The sequence below is a fragment of the Barbatula barbatula genome (genome assembly GCF_947034865.1).
Source record: "Barbatula barbatula genome assembly, chromosome: 2".
NCBI classification, from domain to species: Eukaryota; Metazoa; Chordata; class Actinopteri; order Cypriniformes; family Nemacheilidae; genus Barbatula; species Barbatula barbatula.
In genome coordinates, this window is record NC_136767.1 from 6,693,872 (window position 1) to 6,709,535 (window position 15,664).

General features: G+C 41.7%; 1 protein-coding gene across 1 annotated transcript; it reads right to left on the bottom strand.

Annotated features, from left to right (window-relative positions):
- Nucleotides 1–7,801: 7,801 nt before the first annotated feature.
- On the bottom strand, nt 7,802–11,561 carry LOC306891041 (zinc finger MYM-type protein 1-like; the record flags this gene model as incomplete). Its single annotated transcript, XM_079450988.1, has 2 exons — nt 11,258–11,561; nt 7,802–10,231 (listed from the first exon to the last, which is right to left on the bottom strand). Exons 1-2 carry the CDS (start codon nt 11,543–11,545, stop codon nt 7,802–7,804), a joined length of 2,718 nt encoding a protein of 905 aa, XP_079307114.1. The 5' UTR covers nt 11,546–11,561.
- Nucleotides 11,562–15,664: the final 4,103 nt, after the last annotated feature.

The window sequence follows — 15,664 nt, forward strand, 5'->3', positions numbered from 1 at the left end:
TGCTGAACAAATGTCGCTCCGTCTGTTCCTGCTGAAATAGTCGCATCACTTTGTCTCAATTGTACTCTGGGACGAACCACTGGATCAGGAATTCCATCTGTGGCGACTGAGGAAACATTATCCCTCACGCCTGACGCTGCCTTTACCAGACGTTCCTGTCTCTCCCGCTGAACCTCCGTCTGCAATTGTACAAATTGATGTTGAAGCATCTTATATTTGAGATCGTGACGTTGCGTCTCTTTTTCTAGTCGTTCTTCTCTTTGCTCTTGACTACGAAGAAAAGTTTGTAACATTGTAGCAATCTGCTCTGAAGTACTGCCTGACTCCATTTCATCCTGCACAGAGCTCACTGCGTCCTGTTGCTCAGCTGGTTTGCTGTCGTCTTTACTCCTATCTCCATCTTGTTTCTTTGGTGGCATTTTCCACTCGACAAAACCCAGTCCGTTAAACGATGTGCCGCTGCATCTGCATGAATTCTCCCATAAGGCCTGGAAGCACCGCTGCCACCATGTGTCGGATTGTCACCGGCGTGATTAGTTGGATAGTTGGTTGTTACAGACAATCAGAGTAGTCTTCCTGCCGTGAGGCCTGGGAGATGACCCAAAAACCACAGCACAAGGTAGAAACTTGTTTCAGTCCAAGTGTTTTTATTTTGGACCGCGGTCTTGGCACACGTGAATCCACACACTTTACCCAACGAGCATATAGGAAAGAAAACATTAAATAAATAATTTAAACTAACTGAACAAACATAAGAAAAAAACATAAGCTGTGAGCAGCAAAACCAGGCATCACGCTAGCCTCGACGTCGACAAAGACATTTTGCTGGTGTGGGGGGTTTACTTTGCCCCACTACCACACTCAACCAACCCCCCCTTTCCTTGTATCACCCGCACTTATATACACTTGACTTCCCGCCCAAAATTAATGGATCGTACCATCCTTAATGGATCGTACCATCCTTAGGGGTCAATAAACACTCTTTAACAGAGCTTGTACATTTGGTTACACTTACACCTATTTATATGTTAGTACCGTGAACTAACGTTCACGTGATGGTGACCTCTCTGCTCATCATCACAGGGGGGCAAAAAGAAACAACTAGGACTAACAAACAAGGAACTTGAACTATACATACAAGAACATGACTGGGACCAGGGCAGGAAACATGACCAAGAAACAGGTACAGCATACAAGTATAACGAACGAGCACAAGACAATAGCAAGAGGGCATTTTATAGGGAGACTAACATAGGAGATAACAATGGGCAGGTGGGGGTACTGAAACACTCAGGGAAGGTTAACGAGACAGAAGGGCGGGAAACACTGACGAGACACGAGAAAGCACATGGCAAGTCAGAATCAAAACAAAGCCATGTCTTTCTCACACAAAACCTAAGGCTATGCCATGACTCCGCTGCAAGACCAAGAATAAACATGACATGATGGCGGAATCATGACAGGTGGCAGCATCATGCTGCAGGGGTGTTTTTCAGCTGCAGGGACAGGATGACTGGTTGCAATCAAGGGAAAGATGAATGCGACCAAGTACAGGGATATCCTGGACAAAAACCTTCTACCGAGTGCTCAAGACCTCAGACTGGGCCAAAGGTTCACCTTCCAACCACACAATGACCCTAAGCACACAGCTAAAATGTGGCTTCACAACAACTCTGTGACTGTTCTTGAATGGCCCAGCCAGAGCCCTGACTTTAACCTCAATTGATCATCTCTGGAGAGACCTGAAAATGGCTGTCCAACAACGTTTACCATCCAACCTGACAGAACTGAAGAGGATCTGCAAGGAGGAATTGTCAGAAGATCCCCAAATCCTCTTAAAAACGTGTTGCATCTTTCCCAAAAAGACTCATGGCTGTATTAGATTAAAAGGGCGCTTCTACTAAATACTGAGCAAAGGGTCTGAATACTTAGGACCATGTGATATTTCAGTTTTTCTTTTTTAATAAATCTGCAAAAATGTCAACAATTCTGTGTTTTTCTTTCAATATGGGGTGCTGTTTGTACATTAATGAGAAAAAGGAACAATGATTTTAGAAAATGGCTGCAATGTAACAAGGAGTGAAAGATTTAAGGGGGTCTGAAAACTTTCCATACCCACTGTATATACATACTGTATCTCAAAACAGATTACTTAAAAAACATAAGTATAAGATAAATCAACCCATAAGATTTAGAATGCCTTACACAAACCAGCCAATGTCCTGGTACCCAGGTCGGGTAGATAAACAGTCCATGTCATTGTCCAACTTGAAATAAAAATTATTGTTAACCAAAGATGAGAAATATTTACACAACTTTGTTTTAATGTTAAAATAATTAGACTAAAATTCATACAGGCAAATGTGACATATGCTCTTGAAGTGTCCTCTGTGGCCATTTTGCAATATTGTACGAATTGGCTGAAAAAATCATTTTTGGAATATTAAAATGTACCTTAATGTTGACAGCAGGACAATTTTAAATACTCCGAAAATAAACAATGTGAAGTCTTCTACTAAATAACATACAAGCGAAAGTAAATATATTTGAAGCACAAAATGAAATCTGACCTGTGCCTTCGCAATGGTCTCTACCACTTTAAGGCAACAGTTCAAAACCTGATTAAACAAAATATTTAATGTCATTGTAAACAATTCAATATACAGTAAATTTTTATATTACAATTATATACAAATATATGATTCATATACAATGTCTTTAAACCACATCCCATTCCAATATGTAATCCCCATGAACCAATATACTGAACTGTTCCAACTTTATCCTGTTCCTTTCAAGGTTCCGATGGTGAAGGATGTTACAACAAAGAAAGATCTATATGGATGGTTTAAGCATATTCATGAAGTAATTGTTTTTTTTTATTTCAGAGAACAGCTGCTCCGCACATTCACTATTGACTTGTCCAGCCAGCTCTGGTACAAGAACAATGGTGCGTAGCATATCTTTCTGATCCTTGCTGTTTTTTTGGTGAAAAACATCACAGAGACAATAGTGCTGACAGGAGCCAGTAAGTGGGTGGCAGTCAGGATCAGCTATTTTTTTCCTATGAGCCAGCCAGGGAAGATGAACTTGTAATTTCTCTTGTTTGGCCTTTTGGGTGTTTTCTTGGGAAGGGTCTTGCACTCTGCCCTCAAAGGGATGGACAGGTGGTGCAATGGGATTTCGCTTGTTCATATGCGTCACTAATCCTCTAGGGTTGTCATAGATGGTTATATTTGGAAAGTGTTTCTAGGACAAAAGAAGGTTGGCAAAATCACATGGACTCTCTGCTCTCAGGTTAAACTTTAATGAATACACAATGCCACAGGGACACATGATCACACCCAGACCACCTAAAGGAAAAACACAAAAGATCAGCGTCTCAACAAGACTGTAAAGTTTCCACATTTTATTTGATTTCTTCTTTGGCTCTTAACAATCTAGCGAATCAAGGGGAACATTAAACCAGTTCGGGCACCTGTCAACCATTTCACTGAATGAAATGAGAAAAACAAGAGACACAAAATAAAGTCACAAAGTTATTTTAATAAATTTAACTATTTTACATAAATAAAGAGAAACAATGTTTACACAAAGATTGTTGTTAGGAACTGAGGAGAACAAAGGGGAAACCTGGATTGTCCCAAACCAAATGAAGTAACATAACCAAAAAAGAAACTGACTAAGCCAGGGCTCTTCAATTGGCGGCCCGCGTGCCGGACCCGGCCCCCGAGATATTTTGTAGTGGCCCTTGAAGTGTAATGTTACATATGAGCAAAACCGTAGATTCGACAGACACGTCTGTAAACAGCTGGCGGAAAAAGCGATAATGGAGGTACAGCGGATAATTTTTGGGTGTTGTACCTATATGCGCCAGTAGGTGGCTCCTATAAATAATGTTCTGTTGGGTGCATTGCCGTTGTTCTGTGTACGTTACAATATCTAGTCCTAGGCCTACCTGTTTTGGCCGGAAACATATTTTGACGGACCGCTCAAACTTGTCTCTTTCAAAGCCAGCAAGCAAACAAGACAAAATGTCTCTATCTATTTTAGGAAAAGGGAAAGTTGACTCAGAGAACAGGCAGTTCAACAATGAATGGACAGAGAAATATGCGTTTATTACAGTCAATGTGAAACCTGTCGGCCTAATCTGCAACGAGTGCCTTGCCGTGTGTAAAGAGTTTAATTTGAGAAGGCATTTCAAGACAATGCATGCTAACTTTGACACTACTTTCCCACTGGGATCCGTTGCCCGGAGCCAGAAGATATCGGGGCTTACATCTTGTTATGAGCAAAGACGTCGCATGTTGTTTCGGGCATGTACGGATCAAGAGAGGGCAACGGCAGCATCTTTTCGAGTGGCATGGATATTGGGCAAAAAGAAAAAGCCGTTTACAGATTCTGTGACAGTCAAGGAGTGTATGTTGGCATCCATTGAGGAGGTTGTAACAGACGAGAAAGCTCGAAAAAGCATTATCGACTTAAGCAAATTCCAATATCTGACACGTCAAATATGAGGAGAGTCGAGTGCCTTGCATCGGACGTTTTCGAGACGCTTTTGGACAAACTGAGGAAGGCCGAGGTGATGTCTTTGGCGGTGGATGAGTCGACAGATAACAGTGATATTGCGCAGTTGTGCCTCTACGTGCGATTTTTTGATGGTGAATGTTTTCGCGAGGATTTGCTTGGACTAATTCCCATGAAGGGGCGCACTACTAGTGAGATTTTATTCACCGAAATTGCTTCATTCTTTGAGGAAAACAACTTGGATTTGGCGCACGTCAACATGTTGGTGACAGACGGTGCGCCCTCCATGGCGGGCAGCGATCAGGGGCTCGCCGCGAGGATGGCAGCCGTGGCTCCTCAGTTGAGATCGCTACATTGCCTCATCCACCAAAGCCTCCTATGTGCCAAGCTCAGCGGTGAGTTAAAACGAACTTGCAAGACCAACTCTGTCATGGCAATTATAAACTTTATCCGTTGCACCTCCAGTTTACAGCACCGCCTTTTTCGCAAGCTGTTGAACGACATGTCTGCTGAATATAAAGATTTGCTCATTCACAATGACATTAGATGGCTTAGCAAAGGAAACGCTTTGAAACGTTTTAGTGAACTACGAGAGGAGATTTCAATCATTTGAACCAACTCAACATGGAGCTGCAGGGCAGAGGTAACAGCCGTGGAACTTGTGGAGAAACTTCATGCTTTTCAAAGAAAGCTATCACTCTTCTCTGCTGATCTTTGTCCTGGGAAGATGCTCCACTTCCCCACACTGAGGAAATCTAGCCTGCAAATTACTCAGCTGATGTCAAGCTTTATTGACGCATTGAAAAACAACTTTGCCACTAGGTTTGGTAATTTCAGCGTCTCCAGTGAAGTGATGAGATTTGTGAAGGACCCTTTCTGTGTTAATGTTGAGACAGACTTTGCATTGAAAGGAAAGGAGGTGGTATCATCTTTGGATGAGGGATCTTTACAGCTAGAACTCATTGACATTCAGTCGTCAGATGACTTGGGACAGTCATTGCAGCAGGCAGGTTTTGAAAAATTCTGGACCCATTTAGTCAGCCAAGACAAATTTCCACACTCAAGAGGTTTTGCACTTTTTCTTCTGACAATGTTTGGCTCAACATACACATGTGAGTCATCATTCTCACACATGAATCCCATTAAAACTCACAATCGCATATCACTCACTGACCAGCATCTGTAACACGGCTTGCGCATTGCCCTGACAACATATACACCTGACTTCACTGCTCTTGCTAAATCAAAAAAATGCCATTTCTCTCATTAGATGGCAAATGTTGGCAAACTACATACAACGTAACATGTCGTTTATTTTTTAACAGTAAGGTTTTATATGTTTTTTACCAGTTTGTTGTCTAATATTACTCACCTAAACTGAATGATGTAATTTGCACCATGCTTTGCACTTTGGTTTTAGTTTTTGTAGTTTCCTGTCACTCAAATGAGTGCAATCGTAAACAATCTGTGATATTGCTGGTTTCTGATTTATGTTCAAAAAAGACAATAGTAAGAACAGCAGTAGCTCATGTGTGAATTTATGGGGCAGTCTATTTTATTCTTTTGTTTGAGTTGTATTCAGTTACCAATTAGCTGCATTTCTGTTTTAGAAAGGGACAGTTTCAATGTGACATTTAAATTTGAATGTAACAATGCCTTGGGCCCATGGGTCTTAATACATCATAATGTGCATATGTTGTTCTGCATAAAAAATTGAATATATTGACTCCTATATGTTCTGTTAATTTCTTTATTTGTTACCGTGATTAGTCATATTCTCCGGCCCCTTGTTTTGCTTCAGTTTGATGAACTGGCCCCAGTCCCAAATTAATTGAAGAGCCCTGCTGTAGACACAGTCCTCCATTCAAGGGAGCGGATAACAATTAGGCAGGGTGACCGCATTGACTTTTCGGTAATCCATACAAAAACGAAAAGAACCATCAGGTTTCTTAACGAGAAGACATGGGAAGCTATCACTTACTTTCCTAACTATGCTATACGGACCAGTAAATCTAGCAGACAATGCAGACCCTGGTATTTGTAATAATACCACCACCTTGTCATCAGGCTGAAAAGACCGTGCAACAGCGTGTCTGTTTTTTTTTCAGGAATATACACGGAAGATCACATGCAGGGCTGGACTGGGAGAAAAAAAGGGCCCTGGCATTTTTGCTCAGACCGGCCCACCACAATCGGTCGGACACATCCAAACAGTACACCATCCTTGCAAACCCTGTAGATATGCATATCTACTGTTCCATTCCCAAAAAAACCTACAAAGCTGAGAACTAAGCTCCATGGACCAGTGTACCAGTGCAAGTGGACCAGTGTACTCACTCTCTCTTGACTGACTCCCTGGTGATCAAAGGTGGCAGTGGAGTAGGGCCTACACAAAGTGAGGGCATCCTGAGAGAGAGAAAGAGAGAGAGGGACGAGAATGATAACTGAATGAGTAAAATGATCACCATACAAGTATCTTTAATAAATAACAATGTAGAGAGATGGTTGCACATATTTTATACTTACTCGGTGGAAATGGCTCCATGGGGCTCTGAACATCCTCAAAATAACAAACTTCAGTTTGGGCATCCTGAGAGAGAGAAAGAGAGAGAGAGGGACGAGAATGATAACTGAATGAGTAAAATGATCACCATACAAGTATCTTTAATAAATAACAATGTAGAGAGATGGTTGCACATATTTTATACTTACTCAGTGGAAATGGCTCCATGGGGCTCTGAACATCCTCAAAACAACAAACTTCAGTTTAGGCATCCTGAGAGAGAGAAAGAGAGAGAGAGCGACGAGAATGATAACTGAATGAGTAAAATGATCACCATACAAGTATCTTTAATAAATAACAATGTAGAGAGATGGTTGCACATATTTTATACTTACTCAGTGGAAATGGCTCCATGGGGCTCTGAACATCCTCAAAACAACAAACTTCAGTTTAGGCATCCTGAGAGAGAGAAAGAGAGAGAGAGCGACGAGAATGATAACTGAATGAGTAAAATGATCACCATACAAGTATCTTTAATAAATAACAATGTAGAGAGATGGTTGCACATATTTTATACTTACTCAGTGGAAATGGCTCCATGGGGCTCTGAACATCCTCAAAACAACAAACTTCAGTTTAGGCATCCTGAGAGAGAGAAAGAGAGAGAGAGGGACAAAGAGAGAGAGAGAGTAAAGGGAATAATGAGTCACATTTTCAGTCTACAATATTATAAATATATTTTTATAATAATATCAATGATCTCATCTCACCTTACAATAACAGCAGTTTCCGCAGTAGCTTGCTCTTCTCTGCAACTCTGTCAATTACAGTGTCTGTGTCCAGGGCCACAAGGATGTCCTTTTCAGTGGCCATCAACATGAAGGCTTCCAATTTACTGGCAGACAGGCTGCTCCTCAGTCGGCTTTTAATATATTTTAGGGTTGAAAATGATCGTTCGCATGCCACCTGGGTTATTGAAAGTGTCAGCAAAAACTTGTACGCAAGTCCAAGCAGGGGATATGCATCAGTGAGCATGTTGAATCTCTGTAGAATCTGATAGCAGCACAGTGGGCAGTCTTTGCAGGAGGCACAGCTTTTGTTGATGATTTCCATGTCCTCTTCCTTTTCATCAGGTCCATCCTCCACTGTCCTGGTCACATATTCATCCAGTGGTGACTCTTTTAGCTTGTCCCACTGTCCCGCTAAGCTTTTCAGCTCATACTGCAGGTTGTCAACTGTTGCCTTATCATCAAATTTAAGCAGGCACTTGCTGAGGTCTTCAAGTGCAGATTTAGGAAGAGCATGGTTTCGGATCAGGGAGAAGTTTTTTGGATCCAGAAATGACAAATCTGCATAAAGAGTGCCATGTGTCAGAAATCTTTGGTGGATGGCCTCAATAGCTGTATCAACAATTTGGTTATGAACCTTTACCTCGTAGGCTCTCTCAGCATCAATAATGGTGTCATCCTGAGACATCTCACCCGGCATGGCTTTCTTCTTCTTTCTTCTTTTCTGTGGCAGTGCAGCCTCCACTTCCATGTCGGTCTCCTCATCTTGCTGCTCAAGTTTTTCATTTGCCCATTTCACAAAGTCATCAGCAGCAGCCTTGACAGCCAGGAAATCTCTCGCCATCTTTTTTAGGGCATCTTGTGTTGACATGACCATCCTATGGGCAGAGAGGATGTCCATCCCTTCCGTCTGCAGGTACTTTGACAATGGTGATGTATGCTCAAATATCCTAAGGAATAATTGAGCTGTAAGTATAGTCTCATACCTGAGTAGGCCCTCTTTGTAGCCTCTGGCTTTGGTGCGTACATTTCCTTTCACCGTCTTCAGTTCCTGTATGGCTGTGAGCGTGGACAACACATCAATGTACAAACTTTCTTGAGGCTTTCCAAATGATCCAAATATTTTGTTCAGAGCATCGTGCTTAGCCCACCAACGTGTCTCTCCAATTGGAGCAATGCGTCTGTGTCTCTTGTCATGGCTTTCCTTCTCCCAAATGTTCACTCTCTGATATGACTCCCTGATGAAGACTGCTGTGTCATTGAGGAGATCAAACAGTGATCCACTCTCTATCACTATATGAGTGGTATCAGACAGCACAAGATTGAGGACATGTGAATAGCACCATACATGTACATGGTTGGGGGACTGTGATGCCAGCAGTGCAGAGAAGCCTCTGTAATGTCCCTGCATATTTGAAGCTCCATCTGTTGCATTTCCAATGCACAGACTTGGGTCCAGTTTCAGATGCTCAAGGACCTCTTTTAACAAGTCGACAAAGGACTGTCCAGTGGATGCGCTGCACCGGACCACTGCGACAAGCCTCTCATTGACAACATCAGTCACATACCTCAAAATGACTGAGCATTGGTCTTGCGCTGTTATGTCCTGTGTTGTATCCAGCTGGACAGAAAACATTCCAGCTTTCCGGATCTCAGTGGAGATGTTTAGCTGAATTAATTTCTGGATGGTATCAATCACAGAGTTGACGGTCGTTTTAGACAGTAAAGAGATGAGGGAACCTCTGCCTCTTGATCCTGGTGTCACATGCAACTTTTTGCTCTTCTCAATCACATTACTCAGATGCTCTTTTAAACACACATCATATTTTCCCAATAAAATGATCAGCTCCAAAAAATTTCCATGGTCGAGGCTATCGTTGTCCAGGGTATACGCAGCCTCATTCTCCACCTGTCTGTAGCTTAGGCCCCTCTTTCCTATCACTTTTACGACCTCCACTACCCGTTCCAAAACCTGACGCCTCTTCTTGACCTGATTTCTCTGCTCTGTCAGCTGTCTGCCCCCCAGTAGGTTTTTGATGTCAGCTTTTGAGCAGTTTAAAAAATAAGCTTCGGCACAATTTCTGTGTGCCATGCTTTTTTCATGCTCTTCCGATCTCTGGTGCACATGTCTCCAATCTGACATTCCATTTATGAAAATGTTGGAGTCAGTTGTCTTGCTGAAGGCCAGACATAAAAAACAAAATAAAGCATGACGTTCTTGACAATATGTCAGCCACTTTCTGCTTTTGCCATCTTTACTGGTGAACACCTTCTTCACCACAGGGTTTTTAGCATCCTGTTTGGGGTGATGATTTAAAAACACCTGCATCATGGCAGGCTCAGGACGGGCAAAGTAGTCTACAGCCTGTTCCTCCCTGTCTCTCTCCTCCACTGCTAACTCAACCTGGCTTGACTATACATAAGGACAGAGAGAGAGATGGTTTGGAAGACAATTATCCAAACAATTATTTGGAAGAGTTATTAGAAGTACACTTAGTAAGTAACCATTTTGGTTATATAGTCCTGTATTCTTGAAGAGCAGAATTTCTGGATGGACAATGTGCTCCATGTTATAAAAGCTAGTTAACCCTTTAGAACCCCATAGAATGTGGATGTAGAATACTGCTAATTCTAAAAAGAAATGTTTTTATTTCAATGAACCAGACAGCAGAAAAACTACTTTACAATTGCAAGTATAGGCTACTTTGTTTTAAAGAGCACAAACCCCTCTTTAATATGACACTTAACAACATTTACCTCTCATTGTTGAGATGCTTCCCATAAAAAAAGAAAAACTAACTATACTACCAAATTACTCACACAAAACGTCCTAATAATTTATATGATATTCATATTATTCACTCACCGTAAATATTGCATATTAATGATATTGGAAATTCATTAGAAACATGAGAAAATATCTACTTCGTTGAATATACAGCTAAACAAAAATATACAGCTTTCAAAATGCAAGGCGCGTTTTAATCCCCAAATAGCATGCGTTAGCTACCTCTCTTCCAACGTGTAACTCGTCTTGGGCGCTTTGACGCAGCGATTTAGATTAATACTTAAAATAATCAAAAGGCATCATTTAAGTTTTTCTATAGAACGGCCACGGCCGTTATGGGTTTTAATTAACATTAGAAAAGTCAGCCGAAGTTGCAATTGAATAAGTTAACTCTGCTAACCTAGCTACAAAAGCAACGTAAAATAGCTTATGCTGTGTTATTTGACTTTAGCTGGCTTGTGCAGTAGGTGACAATCTGACAGACTTTATAATAGCAACAACGATTATGTTGTTTTATTATAATATTCATTAATTTGGGTAAATCATCATCTTCAGCGTGGCCAAACCAGGCGCGCACACACACACACTATCCTCCTGCACCTGCCCTGATTAACACTCCCTCCCTGTTAATCATGTAGCTACCATGCTTACCGTTTCAATTTCACTCTCCTGCTCACTCGGTCCCTCCTTGACTTCAGACACATGCTCCTCTGCCTGGGTGCCGCCGGCGCCGCCATGGCTAGTCACCTCTCCTCCATGTGCTATATTCACCTGATTTTGCTGAGTGTCGTCAGGTACTGTTGTATTGGAAACTGAAGCTACAGCACTAAACATGTCAGTTATCTTTGCACATGTTGAGGCATCAACCTCTAGATTTTTTATTTTTTTGGCCCGCAGCTTCTCCGCACCCCCCTTGCCCTTGCGCTTTTGTTTATCCATCCTTAATCCACAAATTTCTGGCTCTGAGCAACTGAGTGCATCTGACACAAGAAACAGAGGGGGAGGGGTGGAGCCTGTTAAGAGATGATTGGGCCAGCCCAGTGTCAGTATGGAAAATGAACCAATGGGCCGCTGTCCCTGCTTTATGGGCTGGTCGTTGGCCAAATAAATAAAAAAAATCATATTATATCGACTGGCCCCCAAGTGTGTCGGCCCACCGGGCATTTGCCCGGTATGCCAGATTACCAGTCCAGCCCTGATCACATGCAACATGCAGTTTCTCTCTAAATTGACTAACGTCATCGAGGACCTTCGTTCGTTTCTCTGTTTTACTCGCGGTCATCTGATCTTTCAAAACCTTTAACTGTCCCCGAAGAGTATGTGCAAAAACCATCTGGGCTGGACTAAAACCAAGCGATTCTTTCACACTCTCCCGCACTACTAAAGGAATTCCTTCATTCCAAACTCTACTTATGTCCATACAGAATCTTCGAAGCATGTTTTTTAAGCTCTGATGAAATCTTTCGATTGCACCTTGGCTCTCTGGGTGATATGGACTAGAAACTCGATGTTCAATAGACAAAGACTTTAGTGTTTGGGTAAAAACTTTAGACTTAAGATTTTTACCTTGGTCTGTTTGGACAACTTTGGGAAATCCAATGGTAGAAAAAAACTTTCAGAATAGCAGGAGCCATAATCTTCTGCTATGGAATAGCTTCGGGATATCTGGTCACGTTATACATTATCATACATAGATATTGATTACCTGTTTTCATTTTCAGTAATGGTCTGACACAGTCAACCAGTACCTCTTCAAACGCTTCTATAACCGGGATAGGAGACAGTGGAGCGGTTGAGATAACCTGATTCGGCTTTCCTGACAATTTGACAAGTATGACACGTACAACAAAATTTTGCAACGTCTCGCTTCAACCCAGGTCAAAAAAATGCTGAAGAATACGCTGGTAAGTTTTCGTTACTACCAAATGTCCAGAGAGCAAATGTTCATGCGCCAAACACAATACATGACATTTATTCATTTGGCAGACGCTTTTATCCAAAGCAACTTACAAGTAGTTTTCCACTGTGGCACATTACTGCAGAGCAGTGCTCAAGGGCACTTCAGTCATGATCTGCTGGCACTGAGATTTGAACCAGCAACTCTCTGATCACAATACCAATGCTCTGACCACCAGGCCACAGCTGACATCGAAGATGGATCATCGTTCTGTGCAATAACAATCTGAGAACGAGTAAAAGGTAGATCTAATGAATTAAAACTTGCAAGCAAATTCTTTGAATTTTTCACCTTGGAAACATTTTCAACACTTATCTTAGTTCCAGAGGGTTTCCCATCATCCGCTAACGCAGATCCCATCAGTAAGTAAGCCAAATCAACTCCATCCATTGTTTTACCTGACTGAGCATGAGTAACTGCACAAGCAGAAAACACTTCAGGATGCAAATTAACAACATCAACAATTGGACAAACCTGCGGAACATCAATCACCTCTGGAGCTGACAAAACTTTACCTCCAGCCAAATCGTTTCCTAAGATGAGTGTAATTCCTTTTACAGGGAGTGAATTACGAATTCCAGCTTGCATGACACCTGAAACTAGTGTACATTGTAAATGCACAATATGCAAAGGTACAGACACTACCTGCATTTCTATCCCACGAATCAAAATGTTTGAGCCACAATATGATTCATCAGAGAAAGGTAATACATCAGACAGCATAATTGACTGCATAGCCCCTGTATTTCGGAGAATGCAGATTTCTCTCCTATCCTCTTCCTTTCCAGATAATGAAACAAATCCTGGCATAAAGAAAGGTTCGTAATTTGTGTCACAGACGTCAGTACAACGTGATAATTCAGACGGTAGTAAAGTCTTCACTAATGCAACACTCTTCGGGTTCATAGACTGATGCTTACGTATAAGCACCGGGCAATCAGCAATCAAATGTCCGGGCTTATGACAATAAAAGCAATCCCTTAGCTCTTTTGATTTCGACATACCAGACTTGTCCCGAACACCCTGAATTTGAGACGGACTACCAGTCACGCTATTTTCAGTGCGCGTCACAAAGACACCCTTATGAGTGAGCATGAACTCATTTGCTAAAACAGCAGCTTACGACAACGAACTAACCTTCTGTTTATTCAAAAAGACAACCGAACGTCCGGATAAACATCCCTTTAATTCCTCAGTCAGAACTAATTCTCTTAAAGAATTAAAATCATAAGTTTAAGTTGCACTACACCATTTATCAAAGAGAATAGCCTTCTCTCGGAAGAATTCAACAAATGTTTGAGAAGAATTCTTCTTATGGCGTCTATACTTCGGCCGATATGCTTCTGAAACTAACTCGTAGGCACGTAGAATTGTTAATTTTTCAGCGTCATAGTTCAAACTGTCCTCTAAGGAAAGAGTAGAGAAAACCTCCAATGCTTTACCACATAAACGACATTGCAATAACAAAGCCCAACACTCTTTTGGCCAATGAAAAGACAAAGCAATGGGCTCAAAGGCACTAATGTATAAATATCATGAACTGGTTCCTTATTAATTCAGTTGAATCCCGGACTAGCCCCCATTATGTTAAGGCCCTTCTTTGGCTCTTAACAATCTAGGGATTCAGAAGGGGAACATTAAACCACTTCGGGCACCTGTCAACCATATCACTGAATGAGATAAACGAGACACAATTCCGTGTATTCCGCGGAATGTAAATAAGTAGGCGTGTTTTACTCGGCGCTCTGCAAATCGGGCGCTATTCTAAAAAAAAACTAACGAATTTATCCACCTGTAACAAATTAACCTATCAAACTTTCTTTTGACCTTCGTTCAGCCGTAGTTTAGTGATCCGATCCAGTCCGGCGCTTCTTCTCTCATCCACAGTGCTTGTGCAGGGATCTGCTCCAGCATAGAAAAAAGCTCATTCTCAACACGTATTTCAGAAGTCAGGTTGTTTTGTAAAGCTTGAAAAACTAATAATAAAATGTAACTTCAAATGCGCGATGATGCTCGCCGCGTGAGCGCTTTGATGTGACGCGCTAACATCCAGTTTTGGGAGACGCATGAGGAGTTAACATGGAGTATAAAGAAACCTAAAGACCGAGAACAACACACAAATATTCTTGATAAATCTAATAGAGAGTGAAAACGATAAAGACCTACGTAGCCCATGAACACCAGTTTATAACACTAGTCATATTCTGTACTCTCATTGTTTGTGCATTTTCAAACTTCATTATTATACACGCTGTCTATCTTCCTACTGTATACATATGATATAAATATGAATAAATAATACATCTGATAATCAGAACTTAATTTGATATCTTCAGTACATTTTCATAATTTGCCTACTATAACGAGTGGAGAAACGACACGTACAACTCTTCCAGCTCTTTCAATGCCCCGGAGGGGAATTTTTTAAAGGGTCCAAAATTAAACAAAAAGACAGTGTCTCGGTGCGCCGGGGTACGTTGCAGGGTGGTGAGCCGTGCTCTTCCTTGATCCCCGTCTGCGTTTAGTCCCTCGGGCCCGTGCAATCCCTCGTGTCTGTGAAGTCCCTTTTATCCATGCGATCCCGTGTGCTCGTGTGAACCCTCGTGTCCGGGCAATCCCTTGTAGAGTCTTGCCGCGGTAAGCGTAGGTACGTGGCTGCAGTCGGCCGTCAATAGTCGGAACCTGGGATAAACAGGAGAAATCAACATTAGGCATTGGCATGTTATGGAGTGGTAGCTCCCCGTGTTGCCTGTACAACTGGCTTTTATGCCAGTTGAGATGATTCTATGACGACCGACAGCTGTGCCTCGTGCTGATTGCGCTAGGGGTGACTCGCCACACCTACATTTTAACTATGCTGAGTATTTAAATAAATTAGTTAAATCAATCTTAGAAATATTCTGTATAAAATGTAGAATTATAATGCGAGATTGTTTCATGAAATATGTCTGTAGGAGCCATTTTGAGTTTAATCTAAATTGTTGTGCTATATGAGCACTGGTGCATTTGGTTAAATTTAGGGTCCTTTATTTTGTAGGAACTTTTATTTTGATAGGGGGGTGAGAATGTTAAAAGATAAAGATGGCTTCCTCTCACCTTCC